The sequence below is a fragment of the Falco biarmicus genome, chromosome 14, assembly GCF_023638135.1.
Source record: "Falco biarmicus isolate bFalBia1 chromosome 14, bFalBia1.pri, whole genome shotgun sequence".
NCBI lineage: Eukaryota > Metazoa > Chordata > Aves > Falconiformes > Falconidae > Falco > Falco biarmicus.
In genome coordinates this window covers 16520353-16543618 of record NC_079301.1, presented here as the reverse complement: position 1 = coordinate 16543618, position 23266 = coordinate 16520353, and the positions used below count along the sequence as shown (strand labels likewise).

The following is a 23266-nucleotide window of genomic DNA, read 5'->3' as shown; positions in this document are numbered from 1 at the left end:
TGCGGCAGAGACCCCGGTGGGGCGGGCGGCCGCCCGTGTGGCGCAGCCCCGCGCAGTGGAGCGGGGCGGGCGTGCGGGACCGGGGCGCCCCCGCCGCGGGCTGGCGGGGCCCGGGCGCTCCGCGGCGGTGCTCGGGCGGGCGGTGAGGCGGTGGGCCTGGCGGCAGGGCCCGCGGCGGGGCGCAGCCCGCACACAGTGGCGGTTTTAGCGGAGGGATGGAAGGGCCGGAGCGGGGCCGAGGGGCTCGGGGTCGCTGGCCCCCGCCTCTCCCGGGTGAGAATTAAAGTGGGCTGCCCGGGGCTTGTTGGCCTTGGCGGCTTTGACCCCCAAAGCGCAAGATGGAGAAGCCGGTGCTGTTCCTGTGCCATCTTGTCTGTTTTCTCCTGAAAATCAGGAAGAAACTGAGGTAAATCAGGGCCAGCGCAGAGATACGCATCCCTGTAAACTTCTAACATAACCTGGTGGAAAAGCCTGCTACAGCCTGGCTTTTAGAGCGGCTTATATACAGCAACTAGAATAAGGGGATGTTTCTGAGTCTTGAAATAAAAATGATGTTTCTGAGCGCCGTTTTACCAAAAGAAATAGCCAGACTGTAGTTGGTCTTAATTTCTTTACATTTTTCTCACAGACTTAAGTGCAGTGTTTCAGAGCACCTAGTGTGCTTATGCTGAGGTTGCCCTGCAAGTTCTGAGGTGCCTGGTTTGGGTAAATCACAGAGAAAAAGCTGCTATTGTAGCTTAAAGGCAGAGATAGCAGAGCTGTTGTAGCTCCACTTCTGTCTATGAAGCTGTACCGGGCTCAGCGGCAAAGAGGAAAATGATATGATGGGAAATGCTTTCAGCAAAAATTAATGTTGACCGGGAGGATTTTGCCCGGGCAGCCCTTCAGCACCGGTCGGTGGAGATGCCGTGAGGGCCTATCAGTGCTGGGGCAGCCGAAGCATCCTTGTAGGAGCAGAAAACCACTTGCTCAATATCCATGTAACAAAACGTGTTTTCAGAGAAAGAAAAAATGGAATTGGTGTCCCCGTACAGAGCTAAAGTGGAGGTAATCACATTATGTCCTCAATTTCACGTCTTTATCGCCAATATCCAGTGAAAATATTATAGTTGGTTTTGTCAGGCCTTTGAATAAAAGCTTTTTTAATTATTATTATTCCTACCAGGAATATTGAAAAGCTTTCAGAAATTTTCCAGTTGGAAACCTTTTGTTTCACTTCTGTATTGCCTGTCGGGGTGTGCCAGTTGTGAGCTAGGAAACAATGTAGAAACGGAAGAGTGGAAAACATGGTGGTCCTGAAACAAGTTCAGAATCCATAAACAGTGTGTCAAGCTGCTTACTTCAGAGTGTTTTCCTGCAGCAGTGCTCATACAGGGCACTCTCGTTTTGAGGAAAGTGGCACATTTTGCAGGTTTTTTCATGGTAACTTTTTGAAGCATCTCTGATGGAAACGCAGCAATAGGGGTTTGTGTGTGTACCGCCCCGCTGGTGTACCCATGGTGTTAACTCGAGCGTACTCTGCAGGGTGGCTGTGCATGGCACACAAACATCTGCACACCCACACAGCCTAGCTGTAAAGAGTTTAAGCTGTGTAAGGAACATATGGCTGGTTTTACTTATCTTCTGCTCATTTGCCAGCCAAACCATAGAATCAGCCAAATCAGAAGTCTGGTAATCTACCATATGTGTAAGCAAGACAGGTTCGTTCTTTCCTTTCAGAACTAAACTATGTACAAAGTAGCATTTTTTTCTCTGGTTTCTAAAGTTTTGTTCAGCTAAACCTGTGGTCCTAGTACTTTGGAATTTTAAAGCATTTATGTGACACTTAAATTTCAATGATTATTACATTGTGTGGCACAAGCTATAGTATTTGGGAGGCAATACATACAGAATGGCATAATATATTGATAAATTTGAACTCTTCAGAAGTCTAGATTTTATATTATTAACTTGTTTGGCATATTTGGGAAAATAAAAATATTAACCCCAAATGCAACCTGCAGCAAACAGTTGGGTACCTTTAGCTCCATCCTGTAAAAAATGTCATGAAAAACTAAGGATCACTGATAAAAGATCCAGCCTAGATCTTAGGGTTCTCTAGCACTTATTTTATTTTGTTTGAAATTAGTATCTGTCTAGCTATTCATTCCAGCTAAGGACTAATGAGTTGCTAGGCTCCTTGCTTTTAGACCCAGTAATGTCCTAGTGGTGCAGTCACAGCTGTGCTCTGGGATATGAGCAGGTTTGTGAGTGGAGGGTTTTCCTTCCAGAGACATGGTCATGTGTCTTTTCTTTATAAACCCCTCTTGCCTTTCATCTCCTTGTGTTGGGCTTTTAAGCCCTGAGTTTAGGACTGGTCTGTTATTTCAAGCTCATCTGGTTGGCATGGGTGAAATGATCTAGCCCCATGCCCTTGGCAGCTGTGCCAGCCCAGATCATGGAGCAGCATGGGAGAGGGAGTGCTTCTGCCAGCAGCACGGCTGGTGGTCAGGCTGGAGGGCGGTGTGGGAGCAGCAGGGAGCTGCTGCACTTTTCCCTGGGGAGAGCTGTCCCTGTGGAGGAAGGGAGACAGTTTGTACAGCATGTGTCTGTATGGCTGCCTCGGAAAAGCTGTAAGGATTAAAAGGTCTCTCTAGCTGTGCTGCAAATATGTGCAGACCCTAAAGAAGTGCCTGTGGACAGCTGAGGTGTACACCTTCAAGACAGAAAGATGCCCAGCAAGGTCGGGTGCGCTCTTTCCAGATAATTTGGACAAGGAGGTTGTGCTTGGCTTGGCTGAGTCTTTCCTCCTGGCCTTTCTGCAGGAATTTATCTCGCCACATACAGGCTCTCAGGGAGCCCCTGACCTCCTTAGCTGGGGTTCCTAATGTGGTTTGCTTTAGGGAATAGGCTCAGCTAGGGTGGAAGCAGCTCATTGCTCGTGGAACATGTCCCTGCCCTTCTCTGAAACACCCTGAGAAGTGCTGGTAGCATGCATGTCACGGGCGAGCCTCTGGGGTGGGAAACACCTTTGCCTGTTCATGGGGATGGGATCCAAGACAGCCCCAGCAGCCCACAGGGAGCACGGCAGGGACCATTACAGCCTGTTATCCTACCAGCTGCTCTTGTAGGTGCTGGGTCATGTCTACATAATGTATGAAATATAATCAAAAGGATTGTCCCACAAAGCTATGCAAAGATGGCAGAGCACACATTAAATAAACGTGCCTAAAGATGTTGCTGAACGTAACGTTGCAGCCAGCTTTCCTCTTGGCTGTTGGAATCAGTATTTTATATTTATGCTCATTTGGGAGATCTATAAATATATAAAAGGAAAAAAAACCCATGATCAGGCAGCTGTAGATGAGTTTCACTAATCCACAAATTCATTATTCAGGCATCTAAAAATACCTGGGTCCTTGCTGAATGTAGAGGATGATACTATATGAGGAGGAGAAGTGGCTGTTACTGGTGATTTCACATGGAAAATTATGGATGCCCTATGACATGATTGCAGCCCAGATTTCCCTCCTCAGAACAAGTGGCATACAGTGTGGTTATTTAGCTTGCTATAAGTAAACATATCAGAAAACATATAAATGCTTAATGGTAATATTTCTCATTAGTTCAACTGCCCCAGGCCAGAGGGGCTGGGAGGCTTCGATGTATCCAAAGGAGCTTTGCAAAGTTACAGTTCTTAAGGCTCTCTTCATCTACGTCAGAGCGATGATAAGTAAATGTGAATTCAGATGCCCTAGTAACGCTTGATAAAGCATGTTAGTGAAGGTGAAAAGTGACAGCCAAACCCAAAAATACTCTCAAGTTAGAAGAAAGAAAATTCTCCACAATGTAGCTGGTAGTGGGAGGAGAAATTTGCGGTACTGTGACTGTCCCCAGATGGAATCAGCAAATTCTGTTGTGTATGTGTGTTTTTAGGGTCGTTCAATAGAAGAAAAAGAAATTCCCTCTACGTAACTGTGACTCTCCTCATTGTGTCAGTATTAATTCTAACGGTGGGCCTAGCTGCTACAACAAGAACCCAAAATGTGACTGTTGGAGGTTATTACCCAGGGGTTATTGTAAGTATAGAACTCCTAGGTAGGTCTAGAAAACTTATTGCCTACAAAATCCCTTGTAATGCTGCAAATGTTATAAAGGGTGATCTTGTCCTGAATATTATGCTCAGCTACTTCATTGCCATTTGATTTAATTTTTTTATTATTATTTTGCACCTGCTGCTCATTCCCATGCAGAAATCCCATCCAAGTGGCAGCTTCCTCTGAGCTTAGGTAATGACATGCTTTTGAGTTAACAGCGAGACAGATAAATAGGTCTTATGTCAGTCAAAGCAACCTTAGAACTTCTTTGTTTGCATACGTCACATTAACCCCAGGCAGAAGTAAGGCAAAGGAGGGCCATAGGTGCCAAGAACAGTTGAGAGACCAGGTCTTGAAATGCTGTTCATGAAAGTTCATTTGCAGAAGTGTTTAACAATTCAGAGTTCTTGAATGAGGAGAAGCACATTAGCATAGCTGTGGCAGCCTGCCAGGGGAGCATGCAGATCAAAGCAGCTAGCACATCCATTTCTTCTTTTCTGTTATCAACAGATGAAAATGGGAAAGGACAATCTTGTAGCTTCATATAGCTTAAATTAGAGAAGACTGATGGTGCCCAGCCTTCTTGCCAGCAGATGTATAATCTCCTGCAGAAGCATAAGGGGCAAGTACATCATTCCCCTCCCGCTATGCGCAGAGGTCTAAAACTAGCTGGAAAGCAAGGTCTGTTCCGGTGCGTGTCTGAGATGTGCTCAAAAAGAAGCCCAAAAAGGACTGAGCCAAGTTTGGGGTCTTAGCAGGTTGAGCGTAACTGCAGACCCCCAGCTAGAGGCCCCTGGTGTAGCAGTGTGGAGTGCTCTGCATTTAGGTTTGAAGCCGTGAAGTCAGAGGCTTAAAATCAGTCCAGGTAACTAGGTGGAGATTTGTTCTTGCCTTATTGTGGTTTGATTTATTTGCCACCATTGCTATCTCAAGGACGTTTATACTTCTCTGTGGACAAGCTCTTCTATGACTGAAGAAAGCCCCTTTCCAGCCATTAGAGTGGAACACTGTTAGACTCTGGTTTAGGATTAGTTTTCTGGCTTGTCCCAGTAACTCCTCCGTTTAGGCCTGATCTTGTTTTAAAGAGAATTATAGAAGGAAGATGTTGAGAAAGGTGACAGGCTGGCTTCAAATTCTCCACACTTAGCATATGCTCCGTCAGCCTGACTTGAACATTGTGCTTCAGAGCAGGTCCTGCAGACTGATGCAGATGGGTAGAGCCTGTTGTTCATGTCTCCTTGACATCTCCTGTGCTATTTATGCTCTGGGAATGTCAGCATCGCTCACGCTTTTCTAAGATTCAGTCTACTGAAGGAATTAACAAATTCCTGGACTTGGGAAGGGTGTTGAGTTACTTTATTCAGAGGCACCCTGACAGTGTTTGTCACCAAATTCCATCTCTGTTAGTTCATTAATCTGCTGTATGGAAATGTGTGATGACCTCGCCTCTCTCCCTGCACAGGAAAACATTTCAGTGTGCTGCTGGATGCTTTAGCAGGTGCTTAAAATAGCTGGTGTTTCGTAACAAGCTGGGATTTCTCCCTTTGTTGTGGAGAAAGGGCTTGCTGTGGTGATGGGTACTCAGCGAGTTGTCCCCAGGCTGGTAGTTTCTACAGCCCTGAAGAAGCAGGTCCTTGCAGGTCTTGCCATCCAGAACTTCACGTGAATGTTAGGCCTGCGTGCATCCCCATCAGGGGTTTCTGTGCACCGTTAGAGGTGCACCACCGTTAGTCATGCTCTGAGTACCCTGCATCGGTAAGCAAAAGATAGAGACAGAAGTCTCTTTTGTGTGCTGGGTGACTTCTCCATTTGTGGACCAGATCCGTGGGTGGGATCATCTTCTGGGACATCAGATGTCTCAACACTGCCGTGCCTAATGCACTGTTCTTTCCTTCTTTAACTTGTGTGTCTTGGGCAAGCACCTCTTGTGCAAGGACGAAACATGAAAAGAGTGGCTGTCTGATGTGGGGGACTGTCTTCCCAGGCCTCTGCTCCCAAGGAAGGACACTGGAGACCTTCCACACATCAGTGGGATTTTGTTTGGTTGGTTTTTCTGGGGGGTTGTTTTTTCTTTTTTTTCCCCCCAAACAGTGCAATTCCTCATTGACACAACTGGAGGAGCTGAAGCAGAGGGTGCAATGACATGTCCTGTAGCCAGGCTGCCTTCACCCTCCTCTGTGACCACGACACCTTCACGACTACATCTGTGAACACCGCAGCTGTACCTCTGGGTAATGTCCTTACCTGTGGCTAGATGACTGAGCTGGGAAGCCCAGAGTGTAACAGCGATGCTCAGCAGACAAGAGTAACAACCAGGTGCAGAGGGCAAGCACCCTTATGGAAGCGAGTCTCCAAGATATACCAGCTTCCAGCATCTGAGTAAATGAGTGACCTTTCTTAGGTTTTGACTGGCAAACCTCTCCTGCAATGGTTCCTTGTCAAGCGTGTTAGCCTGGGGCTTTACTCTGGAAAATCACGTTCATTTTGTGTCCTGTCCTCTTTTCAGACAGATGTCCCAGGGGATCATATCCACCAGAAAATAAGTGATACAACTGATGCACATTACTAAGATCTCTTTGTTCCATCCGTCAAAGAAAGGGTGGTTTTCCCATTAATGCAGTGAGAATTCCTATTAATTAATGAAAATCCACTGATTTATTTGGTCTTCACCTGTTGGATGTACAGACTTGCTCTAATTTCTTCTTTTTGAATTATCTTAAGTATTTCACCTTTTGGTTTGAAGCTGCTTCAAAACACCACGTGGACATTTCTCTTAAACGTGTTGGATCAAGCTCAAAGGGCACAAAACATGTTTCTTGAGCATTTGCCTTAGGTGTGTGTTGCTACACAACTTCCTTACTGCTGAACATCACCAGACTGAAAATAACACCCAGATCCATGTTGCTGTTAATGCCTGGATCCCCCAGGTTTGGGGACTGGAATTGAGCTGTAAAACTCCTGTTACTTGGGGAAGGTGGGGGTTGTTGCTTGCCTAAGCTGAGCAAAGTAATAAGCCCAGAAGGACTGGCAGATATGTTTGGGGCAGTTCAGCAGTGCTCCTGGCTCTGCACCCTGCCTGCCTGCTGCCCCAGTGTTAAGCAGCACTTGGCGGCTTCGTTGCTGTGCTTCCCACCGTGGTAGTTTGTCCCTGATGTGGGGACAACGGTCTCCAAGAGCTCAGAGTGCAAGGCAGGCAGACGGGAAGCAGCAGCCTGAGGCTGCTCTGCTCTAATCCTGCCGTTGGAGCCAGCAGCCCTTGCTGCCTGTGGCACTGCACCAAATGGTACTGGGCTTAAGCAGAGCAGGGGAAGAATCAAGCCCAACTTTTCATCACATTTATGTCTGCTGATCTCTGCACCTGCCTCTGCTTGTTGGTATCGGATTTATTAAACCTTTGTTTTCTGTTTCTGGATCTTAAAGTATTGATTCCAGGTTAGTTGACTCATTCTTGAATCACTGCAGCTTGTCTCATGCCTTATTCTGCTTCCTGAGGAGTTGGCCAGTTATTTGGCATCCTCACCCAGATCTTTACTGCCCCCCTAATCCATTGACTGGATTTTTACCTGCTTAATATGACCAGTCCATCTGTAGGACTTTTCCAGCATTTCTCATTTTGCTGACCCATAGAAGTGGGGTTGAATATGCTCTACACTGATCAAAGACCTTTCTCAGTGTGACACAGAAGTACTTCTGCATCTGCTCCTGCAGTCCGTGGTTCCTGGTTGAAGTCCCTGTTTCTGGCCTGGCTGAGGTGTGCTCTGTCCTAGAAACTTCTATTTAGTGTAGCTAAATAGCTTAGGGCTATGGAGAAAGGAGGTGGGAAATTGCACTCCTGGCTGACTTCACTGAGCTGAAATAAGAACAGTGTTGTCAGTTAACAGCGGCAGGAAAAGATGCTTTTGCTGGAGTAGTTTATTCTGTTGGCTGGGCTGGCGTGAGCTCTTCTGGTAGAAGACCCTGTCGATGCATCCTCACCCCTGAAAATGAGAGAGGAGCAAAAGGCGGCAGAAACCTGCTAAATTTTCTCAAGTATATTTCTCCCCTATTTTATACTTCACGTCAAAAGACTCTCTGAGGTGGTTGCTCACACCCTTGGTGAGGTTGCAAAAGCCTGGTCCTGCACATGCTAGTGATGTAGCCCTGCTAGGTTTGCATCTGGAGGCTCCTGAGTGTTCACAGGGTTGTTTCAAGACAGCAGCACATATCCTCATCCACCTGCCATTTCTCAGCATCATTGGGGAGGGGATGGAATTCAGAACTCATCCTTTTGGTTTCTACACACGCTTTTAGTGTCATTTAAGGGGTGCACTTGCTAGTTTCTGCTAGTGAGAGACTCCACTGATTCCTTGCTGAAGGAAGAGTGCTCACACATCTGCAGTATGTTCCTTTGCTGCTTCTGGATTTAATTGTGTTTGTTCTGTCTGTATGTAAAATATGTTGGATATCATCCTGATCTAAATGCTAACAATATGTTGTTTTGCAGCTTGGTTTTGGGTCATTTCTTGGAATAATTGGATCAAACTTGATAGAAAACAAAAGGCAAATGGTAAGTTCATTATAACAACTTTTTTTTAAAAAGTGACAGTAGTTCAAATTTTGTATGTAAAGAGTATTGTTTTCCTAACTCTCCCAAGGTAGTGTTGCATACCTCTTTATAACTAGAGATGGTTTCTGGCAGCCCAGGAGAACAAGGCTGTTAACCCTGATATTTTCAAATAATAATAAAAAAACCCAAAACCAAAACACTCAAGGTAGCACAAAGTGGCTATACACAGTCTCATTGAACCCGGTGGGATTTTTTTAAAAGGGCTTGACTTTGCGTGTTTGGAGTTTTCAGGATAGTCAGTGCTTCACCGACTCATGCCCAGAGCTTTTCCTGTTGAGCTGTAACAGTATGCAATACATAATATGATAAATAACATAAACATAATACATTTACTTAAAATCTTTTAAAATAAATCAGAGGCTTGGAGCTCTGCAAAAATGGCCACTTTCTATTCTAAGCAAAGGACAGAGAAGAAGATCAAGCAGGTGGTATAACAGCCAGCCCGGAGACTGGAGGTGAAAACCCTTAAAGGGCCCAGCAGAAAGTCCTTCCTGAGGACAGGAGTGCTCAGGGCTCTCTGCTCTAAATATGTCTAGAGAACAAGTCACTCAAGATATGGCCATGACAAAAAGCATGAAGGCTGGTGTAATTGAAACACAACCAACATTTCCAGTGTTGCTGATTAACGTGTGTTGCTGGTCTTTGTTTCCAAACACCTCTTCAAGTAAGAAGGAAACCCCAAAAACTTTGCATGCTGTAAAGCAGCAGTTGAGGACCTGAGAAGCACAGAAGATGCTGGCTAGACCAGATGTGCAGACCACAGCACTCGCTGGTTCCCTCCTTGTGCTGTAAGGAGGCTTTTATAGGCTGGGGCTGGGCAGCCGCTGTCTGGGCAGGTCTCTGGTGTCCCATCCCATGGGAGCAACATTAGGAAGAGAGCAGGTGGGCGGTGAACATGCAGATAATACAAACCAGATAAGGCCAGTGCTTGATACGATATGATCACAACCAAGCTTGTGCTGGGGTGGGAGGGGGGTCTCCCTGTGCAGTGGGGACAAAGATGGCCCAGATTATCCCCTCTGGCAAGCACAGGAGACTTGTGTGGGCCTGCCTGGATCTCTGATGGCCCCTAAATGTGTCTTGCAGACACTGTTTCACAAACCCCTCATCTTCCTGCCTGCGCTTGAAGGTAGAGGCTGGCTGGAGTGCTTGGATGTGTCAGTAACAAGACTTAGGGTGGGAGGAAGTCTTTTGGGAGAATTTATCAAAAGGTGTGAGTAGAGAGAGATCAAAAGAAGATGGTACCTGAGGCAGTCCCGGCAGGCTGTTCGAGCCCAGTCTTTCCTAGCCTGTTTTCTCTGCTTTGTTGCATATGCCTGGCTAGAGGTAGCATGTGAGGGAGGTGCAGGCCAGCTCCCGGAGTGCCCTGTGGGCATGCCTGTCTCTGCCTGGCTCTCCTGGGAGAGTGGCTGCAATCCTCCTCCCCAGTGGCTGCCCCATGCTTTGACAGCAAGATCCCTCCATCCTTCCTTGTATGAGGTTTGATTGGGCCAAGGGGCAATCATGCTGTCCCTGCAGCCTGTCCTGCTGGCCCAGCACTGCTGCCTGCTTTTGCAGAGATGGAGCTCTGCGGGGGGCTCAGGGATCAGGTTAGCAGGGTCTGCTGCTGACGGAGGCTAAAGTACATTTGCCAAGCTTCAGAGTTGGGAGAAATATCTGCTTGCCCTGATCCAGAGGCTGGGCTGGGCTGGGCTGCCTTGCCCTTTGCTTTGCAAATAGCATGCTCCCTGCAGAGCAGGGTGAGGCACAGCCTGTAGGAGAGGAAAACTGCCTTTCACGCAGTCGGTCATGGTGCGGGGGAGGTGGGTTTCCCAGTGGATGTTTTTTATTGTTTTCACCATGGCTGTGCAAGAGCAAGATGTCCTGGTCATTTTGTCCTAGCACGGTTTCTAAGCCTCTTACTCATCCATGTATCAGCAGCATGTCAGGGTCTGGTTTAGCAATGACCATGTTACGCCAGTCCTGCATTCCTCACAGGATTGTCTGTGAGTGACAGCATGGCTCTGACTTGACATGTTTGTTTATTCTGAAGAGCCCTGGTTAACCCATGTTTATTCTTTTCATATCTCTATTGTTTTGTGCCCTAAAAAGCAGGCATGACCCAGCTTTGCAGGGACTGCATCGCTGCTGCCTCAGTTGTCAGCTAGTATGTCTCTGCTCTGACCACAGAAAGGACATGCAGTAGCTGTCACTTATTGTTCCCATGCTTTAGCACATCCCCTCATTCCCCAGGAGCGCTTTACAGTGGCAGCTTTCTCCATTACATGTTTCCATAATGCCACTGGCAGTGCAGGATTATTGGTTTTTTTATTTTCTGTGAACATCCCCAGTGTCCTAGTTTGCTAAAAGGCAAGTTCGGTTACGCAGTTGCTCCCTGCCATCACCAGGAAGAGATAAAAGCAGCTTCTGCTGCCATGTTCCAGTGCGTGTTTCTGCCCATGAGGTGGCTGGGGAGCGTAAGGAGTTGAGCAAGCCAGTGTGGCTGATGGGGAGAGCTAACCTGAAGCAATGCTCCTCGCTTTCTCCAGCCTGCCGACAGGAATAGACCTCTCTTGTTTTTCCCTCCCAAGTGTATTGGCTTTCATGCCACACGTCTGCACTTCTCCCTTGTCACACTAAGGGAGAGCTTTCGTCCCCCCAGGGAGGGCCAGCTGCCCGCCTGCCTGCTGGCACTGCAGGCAGCTCTGACTTATACCCGAGCTGCCCGCTCAGCAGTTTTCAAGTGAGGAGTCAGCATTTTATGTGCTTTTGTGACAGTCGTCCATGCCATGGAAAAGTAATAACCACCAGCTTCACAGCCCATCTGTCGCGGGACCGAGACCTAAAGGGAACCTCAGCCCAGGACGCTCCTGCTTTGTGGTTCCTGCGCTATCTTGAACCCAGTTTGTCTTTTCTTGACTGAATGCTGCTCGGTGTGGCTAACTTCAGCAGGAGTTAGATGAGCAAAGACCAATCACTGTTAGCACTTGGCTTTTGAGAGGGATTTCTACTTGCTATAGTAACAGTATTGTCAACCCCAAATAAAAAAATCTTCTTGGCAAATCATGAGATTAGTTGAAAACCATGGGGTTTTTTAAATTAATTTGTGTGGTTTTATTTGCTGTTTGATTTTTTCAGTATAAATTCTGAGTGTTTGGTTTTCAGGCTTTTCTTTCACCATCTGAGAGAGAGGAAACTGTGTGTAAATGAAGTGAGCAAACCCATTTCTAACACCAGATCCTTGTATCCTAGTAGGACTGTTACGAAAGTATCATCATTAACCTTGTATTATTTTAAATAACCATATTAGCAGCTCCTATCTGCAAGCAGGGGCGACTGACAAATACCCTAATTGTATATATTTAGTGCTTTGCTCATATCCCGTCTCCAAGGGTCATGCTATTTAGGGAGAATATCCTCTTTCATATACGTATGAAACAAAGGACAGTACAAATAAAAACTACAACAGAGAAATTGCTACAAAATAACCTAAGCCATAAACCCCATTTCTTCCACCGAGACTGTAAGAAGCTGTGCTTTCCCCCATTGTGTGGTTTCACTGGCCGTGGGTGGCTGCTGTAATGGGTAGTGCAAGTTGTGATCCACTTGTGGGGGTGGTGTGGGTCTGAGCGGGGAGGAAATGCTGGTGTTTACAGCTGACAGAAACAGGGTCCCAGCAGAGGACCTGATCGTGGAAACCTTGTCACCTGCTGCCATCTGCAAGTACTTCGTGGCACAGCATCTAATATTCCAGTAACAGCTTGTTACTAGTGACCGTGAGTTGTTTGTATGGTCATTGGGTTAATTTCACGGTCTGCTCTATCTACTGCTGCAGTTCTTATTTGCAGTGGGACAGTGTACATCTTGAATAGTTGCCTTATCTAGAAAACCATTTATTTTTTTCTCATTTTGAAGCTGACTGAAGTAAGCAATTGTACAGGGACCATTTCCACTGTCCCGAGTGAGCCCTCCTGCATCTCCAGTCATTGCTCAAGCTGGCCTGGTCTGCACATGGATGTTGCTGGAGGAAGGTGTGTTTTCACTGAGGGAGGTTTAGGTAAAAACAGTGTGATTAACCTAAAAATCCTGAGATGCTTTCAAAATGCATCCAGGATCCTTCTGGCTTGTGTTTGTCAAGGGGAGCTTGAGCCTCGTGCAGTGGCAGGAACCAAGGTTTTCGAGCAAACTTAGCACCTGGAGCTTTAAAACAAACATCCCCGGTGCCAGGAGACCTGAGGTATCTATCAGCACTGGCCAAGCTAACTATTATTTTTATATTTGTGCTATTAGTGATTTTTACTGTCACTCAAAGCTCCCGATGACAAGAGTCACCCTTGTACTTGTGGAAAAGCAGTTTTTAACAGCTGCCAGTGACCAACACTTGAAGGCTGTGATCGCTGGAGTGGAAAACCACCAGGGAAAAACCCACTGAAGTTTCCAGTTCTTTAAATGGAAATACTGCTGTTCCTCAAGCTATGTCTCTGTGAACCTCTGTCCGAATGCCACGCTTGCCACCCCTCCGTGGCCCTGTTTGTATTCCTGATGTGCTTTGGTGAGGGGGATTAGGATCTGTGTGTGTGATAAGCTGGCTGCTGGGGAGCAAGGAGAGGGGTCATGTCAGCGCTTACACATGGTTTCCTCAGCTGAGCACTGGCACCTTGGCAGAGGTGGTGTTTAAAGTGTTTAGTGGGAGAAGAGGCTTTTTCTCATACTGGGGTTGGGGTTTGAGCATTTCTGGTTTACCTTCTGAATGCCTTCACCCTAATTTTGCAAAGGGGCAGGATGGGTGCAGAAAAGGATCAGACCTTTCTGGCTTCCCTCCTTGTGCTGAAGGTGGAGATGGATCTGGATCCTGCAGCTCCTCCAGGCCAGAGGGGAGGCTCCGTGGGCTGCGCTCGCTGCAACCTGGCACTGAGGAGCCCAGCCAGGCTGCCGTGGGGGTGTACAACACGATGGCATAGGCTGCTCGCCTGTCTTCTGGTCTCACAGCTTTGTGCTTATGCCTGTGTGAAAACATTGTTTCCTGAAGGCACAGTCCCACCAGAGAGGTCTGCACACAGCAGCCTCCCATGTCCTTACAGCCTTACAGGACACGGGGAAGTGTTCACTGGAGCAGCTCCCCACAGCACTCCGGGATGGGGAGAGAAGAAATCCCCTCCTTTCTCTCCAGGGAACAGTTAAGGACAGCAGCAGCAACCAGAAGAGGAGGTGTATCCTCCGCCTAAGTTTAGTGCTTTGGACTCACAGAAAAACTTGCATTACAACATCAAGTCCCCAGAGAACCAGTCTGGCACAACGCTCTACTGCTGCCTTGCAGGAGCAGACGCTCTCCTTTGAGACGCACATCCCATTGCCTTCAATGAGACCAGTCTGTGTAGCCTGGGCGAACATTTGGGTCATTGATTGCTTGAGGGTGTATTGACTGTGGTTTACATCCTTGTGGAGAGGGCATGAAACACTCGGTTGTGGAGAGGCAGATGATACTTTGTTTTGTTTTCCTTTCTCAGCTGGTTGCATCGATCGTGTTCATCAGCTTTGGCGTCATTGCTGCGTTCTGCTGTGCCATAGTAGACGGCGTCTTTGCTGCCAGACACATAGTAAGTGCCTCCAGGAAAACACAGGTCCTGCAGTGCTTTTAATCTAGGAAAACAAGTGATGGTGTCTGTAATCCCCTGTCAGGCCACATCAAACCCTGTAAAATGTGTCATGTGCTGAATGCTGTTTTAAATCATATGCTTTAGAAAAATGTACCAGTTTTTCAAAAATATTTTTGAAATTAGCAGCAAGCATTAAGATCTTAAAACTTTGCTCTATTTTTTATGTATGCTTTATATGTTTACTGAGTCTCAAAACTAAGATGTCATGTGAATTACAGCTATTGCCCAGGGACAGTATATGAGCAGTAACACCTATGGTATTTTAGATGTTAGCAGAGGTAGTTCTTAATGCTGATTGAACCGCTGCATCTACCGTTGTGCTAGAATGAAGCAATTTGATATGAAGCTCATTAAAGTGTTACAGTATGAACAGGAAGCACTTGCAGTAGGTTCTCAGTTTCCATTTGATGACATATACGAGCTGCTGCTGTCATGACCAATTGCTAGTTGTGGGACATGCAAAAGCTTCAGTTATATATTTCAGTATAGAAATTAAAAACCACAATCCCATTTAAGCCTTTTAATTGAAATTTATAACTGCAAACAGATTTTTGTCCTGCAACTCTGCAGTTTGACTTTTTTTTTTTTTTTTTTTTTTGGTATTTTTCAAAATGGGATTAAAAAGACAGATTTGGGGTTTATTTGTGATCAGAATGGGAAGGAATTTCAGAAGGTCAGAATTACCCATGAAGTAGAAACTCCCCGTGTCAGCTGGCTTGTTATTCTTCTTGTAAAGCTGGCTCCTGTTTCCTGCCTCTGAGCATTCCAATGGTAGAAAGACATCTGGATGGCAGGATTTGCTGACAGAGCAAAGGGCTGCTCCGATCAGCTGCATGATAGGTCTCTGTCTGTCTGGATGCAACCAGCAAGTCTTGGCCATCTCTGATGTCCCTTGCGAGGATGTGTGAAGAATTAGCTTTGATAAAAAGGTGAAGGTCTTTGACTCCTGATCGTAGTCATGTGGGTCTGAGCCCTGCAGACTTGTTATGGGATTTTTAGGTGCTGACCTCATGGGTCGGGCGATGGCATGAGCTGGCATCTCCTCCCGGCTGGCCCTGGGGACTTCTGCATATCTGAGGCAGCCAGAACTGAGCAGTTGGGATGACAAGGGCTCTGGTTTCTGCCTCTTGATGAACGGACATGCTTTTGGCCTCGCTTCACCCTTTAACAGTCCAAAAATGTCTTGCTGGAGATGTGCTCCTGCCGCACTAGGACATAGTGTTCCCCTTGTTGCCTGCTGCTGCCCTGCCACCCTGAGCTTTGGATCAGGTGCCCAGGGAGCAAGTCTGACTGCTCCTGGGAAGAGCTCGCTGATGTGGATGCACATCCAGCATTGCTTTCCTTGAGGTTTTGTCCTGGGAACCAGGCTGCCCCAAAGTGAGACTTTAGTGCATGTTTGCAGGCTGAGCCATTGGTAATCCTCCAGAGCTTTCCCACAGCTCACTGAAGAGTCCAGAAAGACAAATTTGCCAACAGTTTAATGAGAAATTATTATGATTCAGCATGAATAACCCTCAGAAACATGTCAGGCAGCCTTGGGATGTGTCTGGGGGGATGAGGAATGAATCATTCAGTTCAGGGTGGCCGCCCTCACCCAGACAAGCCTGGCTTAAGAGCCTGATTCTCCTCTGTTAGCTGCAACAAGCACATGCCTCCAAGGACCAGGGTTAAACAGGGGACCTGGGGCTTGGGGGGGCTGCTGTGGGTGGGGAAGTTGCAGAAGAGCCACTGTATCGAGATGCTGATGCGAGAGCAGAGTCTCTCTAAAGCCTGGCCCCTTTGCCCAGGCCAGCTAGCTGATGTTGATTTTGCTGCAATGCTAAGCCTGGTGCTTTTTTGTCTGCAGGATCTGAGGCCACTGTATGCGGGGCGATGTCAGTACTACTCCAAGAGTACCACCCCACCAGAGGTGAGAGCAGGTGCTGTCTCTGGGAAGGGGCCAACTTCATGGTGCAGGTGGAGGAACCTGCTGCTAGGCTGCTGCTCCGGTGTCCCAGAGGTCTGGGAAGTGAGGAAGAGGCGGGAGGCTGGGTCTGGGGCAGGAGCAGGGTGCTGGGAGGACTTGGAAAGTGAATTTCTCTATGCTTGGTACTGCCACATTAGTGAAGGAGCAGGTGGAGAGGAAGGGGATGTGGGATTGGAAGATACACCAGTTTTTCTAGATTTGCAGCTGCGCATTCAATACAGGAGCAGGATGGTGGGTTAGGAGCTCAGACAGCAGTAATTTCTATGGATATGAGCAACATATACCAGCCTCTGCACCTCTTATTGTCTGTTGTCTTCTCCAAAGAGAAGCCCATTGGTGGTGGATGTTCCTGCTACATACTGATAGTGTGTATGAACATCTTCAGCTACCTTTGCTGTGTGCTGAGATTCCCTCTGAGATTTCCTCACAAGTTCCCAAATAGTTTTGAATAACCACTATATTCCAAATTAAAATGTCTGCTTGATGTGCAAAGTACTACCCAGTAGCATTCATGGGGTCCATTTACTTTTCAGCCCAAAGACTGTCCATGTGAACTTGGGTGTTACTACCCACAGGCAGACAGTTCGGTGCTTTAGTCAGTTATTCACCAATATGGGAATCTTGCTCTTAGTTTGCATCATCCTGTTGCCAACTCTTTGCTCTGAGTTGCTGTGTAGTGTGGTGGGTTAGTTCAGTCAGGTCTTGGTTGCTTGTGAGAGCTGCACAACGCCCTTCCAACGCAGACATGTGCTTATCTGTGACTTCCCCATAGTGAAAAGAAATGCTGGTCTCTTCTAGTCTAGTGTGTCTTTATTCCAGTGTAACTGTGTAGTTTGTAGGAGCTGTGCTGCAAGATAAGGAAAGAAAAGTCTGCCTGGGGCTAATCTGGAGATCAGTGCAAAATCTCTACCTGTAGAGCAGGCCAAATAGCAGCAGAAATAGTGTTTGGTGATTATGTCCTTATGTGCTTTTATGTATTTTTTTCTGTATTCACACAGGCAATCTGTCACCCACAGCGCCGTGCACCCTGCACACCGAAAATAAAAACCAACACCTGCTTCTGCTGTGACCTGTACAACTGTGGAAAGTAAGCCAAAAATACCATTCCTAGCTGTGGGAAGGGTGAGCAGTGGTCATGCTGGTCTGCAGGTGTCTGAACGGCCAGGCCAGGGCGGGAGCAAAGTATCAGTTAATGACAGCTGTTGTGGAAAGGTATCTGAAGCTGTGGTTGCTAGCCACAAGGACTCCTAAACAAAAGATACCAAGTAAAGGGAGGTATGAAATGCACTAAAGCTGTCCCGGCTACGGGTGAGCATGCTCTGGGCCAGCCCAGCTGGAAAAATGGAGAGGGTCAGAATTTCCTTTATTTCCACACTTGGTGCCTTCCCCAGTTTTTCCCCTATTGAGTGTCCCCTGTCCTAACACCTTCCTTCTTTGTTGGCATTGTTTGTTCGCTGGATTTTATTTTGGTTTAGAAGACTGAAGATTTAAAAACCGGGACACTGTTCTTCCTCACCTTGTCACTGTTTCATTCCCCATCCTGGTAACAGGGAGGAGAGTTTGCAGGCTGGTGCCACCTGTGTGTTCATAAATCAGCGTCCTCTCTGCCCAATGAATATCTTTCATGGCCACAAGAGGTTGGAAGGTGTACCAGCACTGTGCAAAGATGAGTCAGAAGGGTGCTTACCAATCGAGAGCCACTGCATAGTGATCACACCATCATTAGATCTGGCTACTATGCCTAAACCAACTTAATTTATAGCATGTGCTGCTTATATCATTTGGAGTGTCTAATGTGTGTCAGCAAGCAATTAATAAATTGATCTTTTTAGTGCTGGCTCTTGCCCAGGGCTGTTTCAGCCTCAGCATTTCTCACAGTACTTAGTTGGGCTGGTCCCCACTTGAATCATTGGTGGTGGTGGAGGAAGATCAGAAGCTTCTGTTGGGAGAGGGTGGTTCTGCAAGCTGGGGTGGTTCTGCAAGCTGGGAGGGTAATCCCTGGTCTCTGTGGGACTTTGTTTCTGTGGAAGCCACTGCAGATGGGTGAAGTTCACGCTTTCCTATGGCAGTTTACAGAACACAATACCTTTTTACGAGCTGAAGAAAGTGATACACAGAGAAGTGATTGGAATAGAAAAGCTTGTAACTCTTCTGGTTTTTTTCGGTTGTTTTATTTTTTCACACACACACACCCTGGCTGGTTGAGGGTCCTGTGACCCATTTTCACCTCTCTATCAGTTGTTACCATCTCAGTCTAGCTTAGTACCACACAATTGTTCTGTACTGAGGAGGTGCTGACTCTTTTGGGATCTCAAAGACACAGACACTCAAAGCTGGTTAGCTCACATGTTATGGAAAGGATGGAAAATACAGAAAAAGTGACAGCAATCTTGCATCCCTCCTGATGCTGGGAACCCTGGCTATGGCAGCATCGGTTGAGCCTCTTCCAGTTGCTAAGTACATGCTGTACTTATCTGTGCAATGCTGAATGTCCTTGGTGCTACACCAAGGCTTGCTGGGAGCCTTACACTCACACATCTCCATAGGAACAAGCTCTTGCAAACAGTAAATACAGGTTGTATTGTTAAAGGCAGTCATGGTATGTGCTCAGGTTATACAGAGGTCATGCAAGCTAATACAGGTTTTACAATGTGTGGTTATGCTCTGCCTTGATTCTGTTTCAAGTCCTTGTCTCCTTGTTGCAATGGCTTCTGCAGTGGCCTGCTGCAACAAGATACGGAAAAAAGGAGAAGAGGAAACAAAAAATGAGTAATGAGGGAAGGAGAGTGGCTCTTGTAAAAGGGGACAGGTTCCTGCAGGCCTTGCAGAGTCTGCTGGGGAGCTGAGCCTGGATCTCCTTGGCTCTTGGCCTTAAATACAAGCCTGTTCTTCCCCGTTTCCTCTAAGCCCTCATGCAGTTTGAGCCTCACCCCATATGTGAGCTGGGAGATCAGTCATTCGTAAGCCCTTGTTATTGTTTGTCCCCAATAAATATGTTTTCTTAAGGAGAATTTGCTGTAGCCCACTACATCTGGTAAGCTATGCCAAAGGCCAGCCTGTTTCCCCAAGTGGCAGAGTCAATACTGAAGAATCCTGCCTGTGAGACTCCAGCCCATGTGTTGCAGGAGCTGCTCTTCCCTTTCCAAAATAATGACCTAAGTGGATTCAACCCAGTTTTACCCATCTCTTTTCTTCCTGTTGAAAAGCTTAACACCGTGGGCAGAAAGGCCTCTCTGCCAGGGTCCCATGGCTGCCAGCCCATGCCGTTGTAGAGCTGCAAGGGGCAGACGACAGGAGCAGGGCGGCTGAGCTGGATGCACTTCGGGGCCAAGCCCTGCGGTGCCAGGAGGCCAACTGTGCTGGCCTGTGCGTGTCCCACCCCGCTGCTCTTGTGGCTGTGAGGAGCAGCCAGTGCTGCCCTAAGGGGCAGCTGCCGCTCCTCTGGACATGGACTGATTTCTCTGGTTAATTCCAAGACCGGTTTGTCCTTGGGAAGCCTCCAGGACCTCTGTGGAGATTTCAGATGGTAAAAATCAGAGGCAGGTTCAGACTCAAGGTCATTTGGGTATTTGCAAGTCTTGCAGGACTTGTTTCACAACAGATGGAGCCATCTTCTGCTGTTGTCATGCAGGGAGATCTCAGATGCCACAAGCATGGGTTCTAGCAGGCTTCATCCCCGCTCCCTCAGTAGTTAGGTCCAGGCTATCATTAAATTGCAGAATGCGTTTAACTGTCCAGCAGGAGTACTTAGGTTTTATGATGTGTGGTGCATTTTTTTATCATTATTGTTGGTGGTTTTTTTCTAACCTAGCAGAGTAGAGATTTCTGGAGGCTACTATGAATACATTGATGTCAGCAGCTGCCAGGACATCATCCACCTTTACCACTTGCTTTGGTCGGCAACGATTCTGAACATAGTGGGGCTATTCCTGGGGATCATTACAGCAGCGATACTTGGAGGCTTTAAAGACATGGTAAGATGGTACCAATTTCTCTGTGCATTAAATGCAACAAATCAGGCAAATTGCCTTTTTAAAATAATCATGAAAACAGCTATTAGTATTTCAATGCAAATGATCTATGCATCACTGCAACCAGGCTGGAAGGAAGGGCATAAAATAACTGTAAGTAGAAAGTTGAAATTACTTGCTTTTCTGACCTGGTGTCACCACCTGAACACAATTAGAAAAGATGAATAGAATTGGGAGATTATATTTTCAAGAGGAATCTTCTCAGATCTGTTGGCAATACCAGGATGAATAAAAATAAGCTCTTTGTTAAAAACTGATCTTCCTTTTCATAGCATCACCTTCTACAAGGAAATGTGTGGTGCTTACTCATGAATTGTTGATTTTATAGCAGTAATAAGGTTCTGAGCTTTACAGACTGTTCAAGCAGCCGTGTTAGGCTGAAACTCTCCATCTCATTTCTTCATTATGCAGAATCTGAGAGGCTGAACTGGGGACCAAAACTAGGTGAAAGATTGCAAACTTCAGATAATGAAAAAAATGCTGTTCTGACAACATGACCTTTGAAATACCCTCACTTAATCAGGCTGCCTGTACCTTCCATAGAGTTTTGTTCTGCAGAGGACAAATCGATGGGGAGAACTGAACGTTCAACGGATAAATCTGGGGGGGGGTTTCAGTCTTTTGCAACTCATTCAGACTAACACAAAATGAGACACCAGAAAAGAGCATTTATTGTCCTGGCAATATATTTTTCTTACAAACAAATCTTGGGCCCTGCACTAAGGGTGCCTTATTTCAGAGCTCTGAATTTTCCTATGCTCCTTTCAGTCTTACCAACATCTTATCAGACAAAATGGGAGACACATCCCCAGCTCTTCGTCATGGCCTTTTGTGGTTTGATCCACATCAGATGGCCTGTAAATGTCTGCAAAAAAAAGATGTATAGAATTGTCTGTGAACAGCACTTCAAAAGGAGTTGAACTATGCTTATCTCAAAATGCACTGAATAACAGGGTAATCCAAATTAATGGATTCTATCTCCTACTCATGAGGATTCAATCTGAACGGTCGTTTCGTTTGAGTGCTGGCATACAGTGGACTATTGCCAGTTTGTTCTGTGGAATCTGAGAGGAAACAATAGGTGGCTGAGGAATGAAATGACCTTGGGACTTACTTGCTGCCTGAGAGGGAGCCAGATTGCCAGTTGCCAGTCCAGCAGAGTTGAGCTCTAAAGACACATAGTGCTCCTTTAAATCATTTCTGCTTTCATTCAGCTGTCAGCTTTGCATGACTTGGTTAGTAGCCTTGAGATTCTCTTCTTTTTGTTTTAACAGACGCCTTCACTCCCTACGCTGAACTGTACGGTTGAAAATGCCCACCCTTCAGTTTCCTACTACTCAAGGCCACAAGTGACATCCTACAACACCTACTACCACAGCACTCCTCACCTGCCTCCCTACTCCGCATATGACTTTCAGGTAGGGAACATTACAGGATGTTTCCTTGTTTAGCGGCAAAGTTAAATCCGGCTGGTCTGCAGGACTCTGGAAGCCTGTCTTCCTGTCATTCACACAGTTTAATTTTCCTGTTCCTGCAGAGAATACCAAATCTTTCCTACTAGGCATTGGTCCTTGGCAGTGCTCTCTTACTAAGGCACTGTTCTCCTGAAAGCTGTCCTTGAAGAGAAGGCAACAGGAGGCTGCCTGCCTGCCTTCCCTATTGTTTGCTGGTAGAGGCCACATTAAAAATATGCATTGCCTCTGGCACTCACAATGCTCTGAAGGCAGAGGCAAAGCGAGGTATTCAGGTGCTGGGTTTTGTTAGGCCAGTTATGTCTGAGAGAAACAGACGAACTGTTGGAAACAAGCTGTGTGAGCTCCTGAAGACGCATACTAGCTGAAAAGCTATTCTGTTCTGGGTTTTTTTCCACATGTTTCAGCTAGTCTAAGAACAGTGCTCGCAAACATTACCTCTGCTGTAATGCATCCCTTCTGAGTTACGGAGCTGTGCTGTTGGAAGCGGTGATTTCTTGTGAACCTTGCTGTCAATAATCAGCTTTCACTTGCTGAAGCAGATGAGGACATTTCTTCCTCAGATCTTCTGTCAGGTGCATGTTACCACAATAGTGGTGTTAACACATCATACATTTACTTTGCAGCCATCTGGGCTGAAGACTGGGTTTTTATTAACAAGAATTTAAGGTCCTGGACATCATCTAAGAGGTGTGCTCTGTGATAGCCACCATCTCCCTCATCAGAGGTAACACGAATCTAAACCTTTCTGGTTTTGCTGCCAGTGCCACTAGACAACGCTGTTGTCAGGGCTTCCTAGAAATATTTGAACACTTAGGTCAGAATTTCTAGGATGTATTTATACAGATTTGTGACTCATTTTTGAGATTAATGCAACCTGAGACAGTCACTAGTGTTGTATAACTTTTTACAGTGACAGAAATGCCAACCTCGGCGCATACCAAACCGAGCTCTGCTGCGAAGTCCTCTCTTCTCAGCCGCTGAGTGCTGTTTAATGCCGGGTTTGTCTGTGCTGCAGCCGCAGTACCAGCAGAGAGCTTGGCATGGGTGGGTTTACCCTGCTTCCCAGCTAGAAGTGCTGCAGGGGCTCTGCTAGTCTGTACAGCTCAGCCGGGTGGGTGGAAGTCTCTCTGCGTCTCACTGCTGAGCATAGGCGCTGGCACAAAAGCTGGGCATAAATTGAGGTAATCTAAAGTGAAAATAGCCAAGTGTCTCTTTCAGGTGCAATTCCAAGTCTGAGCATTGCCTATCTTCTAGGGAACCTGAGGGCCTGTGTGAAAGCATTAGCTGTGGAGAATCTCTTTTGCCTCGAGCCCTAGTCTGACCCGAGCAGTGTTTGTACCACCCTGACACCTTCTCCCCTGCCATCCCACAGCACACAGAGCAAGCCCAGCCTTGCCTCTCACATCCCCTTTGAAGGCTGCACTCCCTCTGATGCAAGAACTGGCCAAGTCAGTGCTTCCCACTCATCCCACACAT

The 23266-nt window shown here is 46.8% G+C and overlaps 1 protein-coding gene across 2 annotated transcripts in view; it reads left to right on the top strand.

Annotated features, from left to right (window-relative positions):
• Window positions 1-23266, top strand: part of TMEM255A (transmembrane protein 255A) — a 28187-nt gene that overhangs the window by 370 nt on the left and 4551 nt on the right. The window contains exons 2-8 of one of the 2 annotated variants that reach the window (XM_056360164.1): window positions 3916-4058; window positions 8560-8622; window positions 14169-14258; window positions 16165-16227; window positions 17283-17371; window positions 20099-20258; window positions 21590-21733. In XM_056360164.1, coding sequence (XP_056216139.1) covers window positions 3916-4058; window positions 8560-8622; window positions 14169-14258; window positions 16165-16227; window positions 17283-17371; window positions 20099-20258; window positions 21590-21733 — 752 coding nt within the window. Of the gene's footprint in view, window positions 1-3915; window positions 4059-8559; window positions 8623-14168; window positions 14259-16164; window positions 16228-17282; window positions 17372-20095; window positions 20259-21589; window positions 21734-23266 lie in introns of both variants that reach the window. The other variant, XM_056360163.1, reaches the window with a different exon arrangement.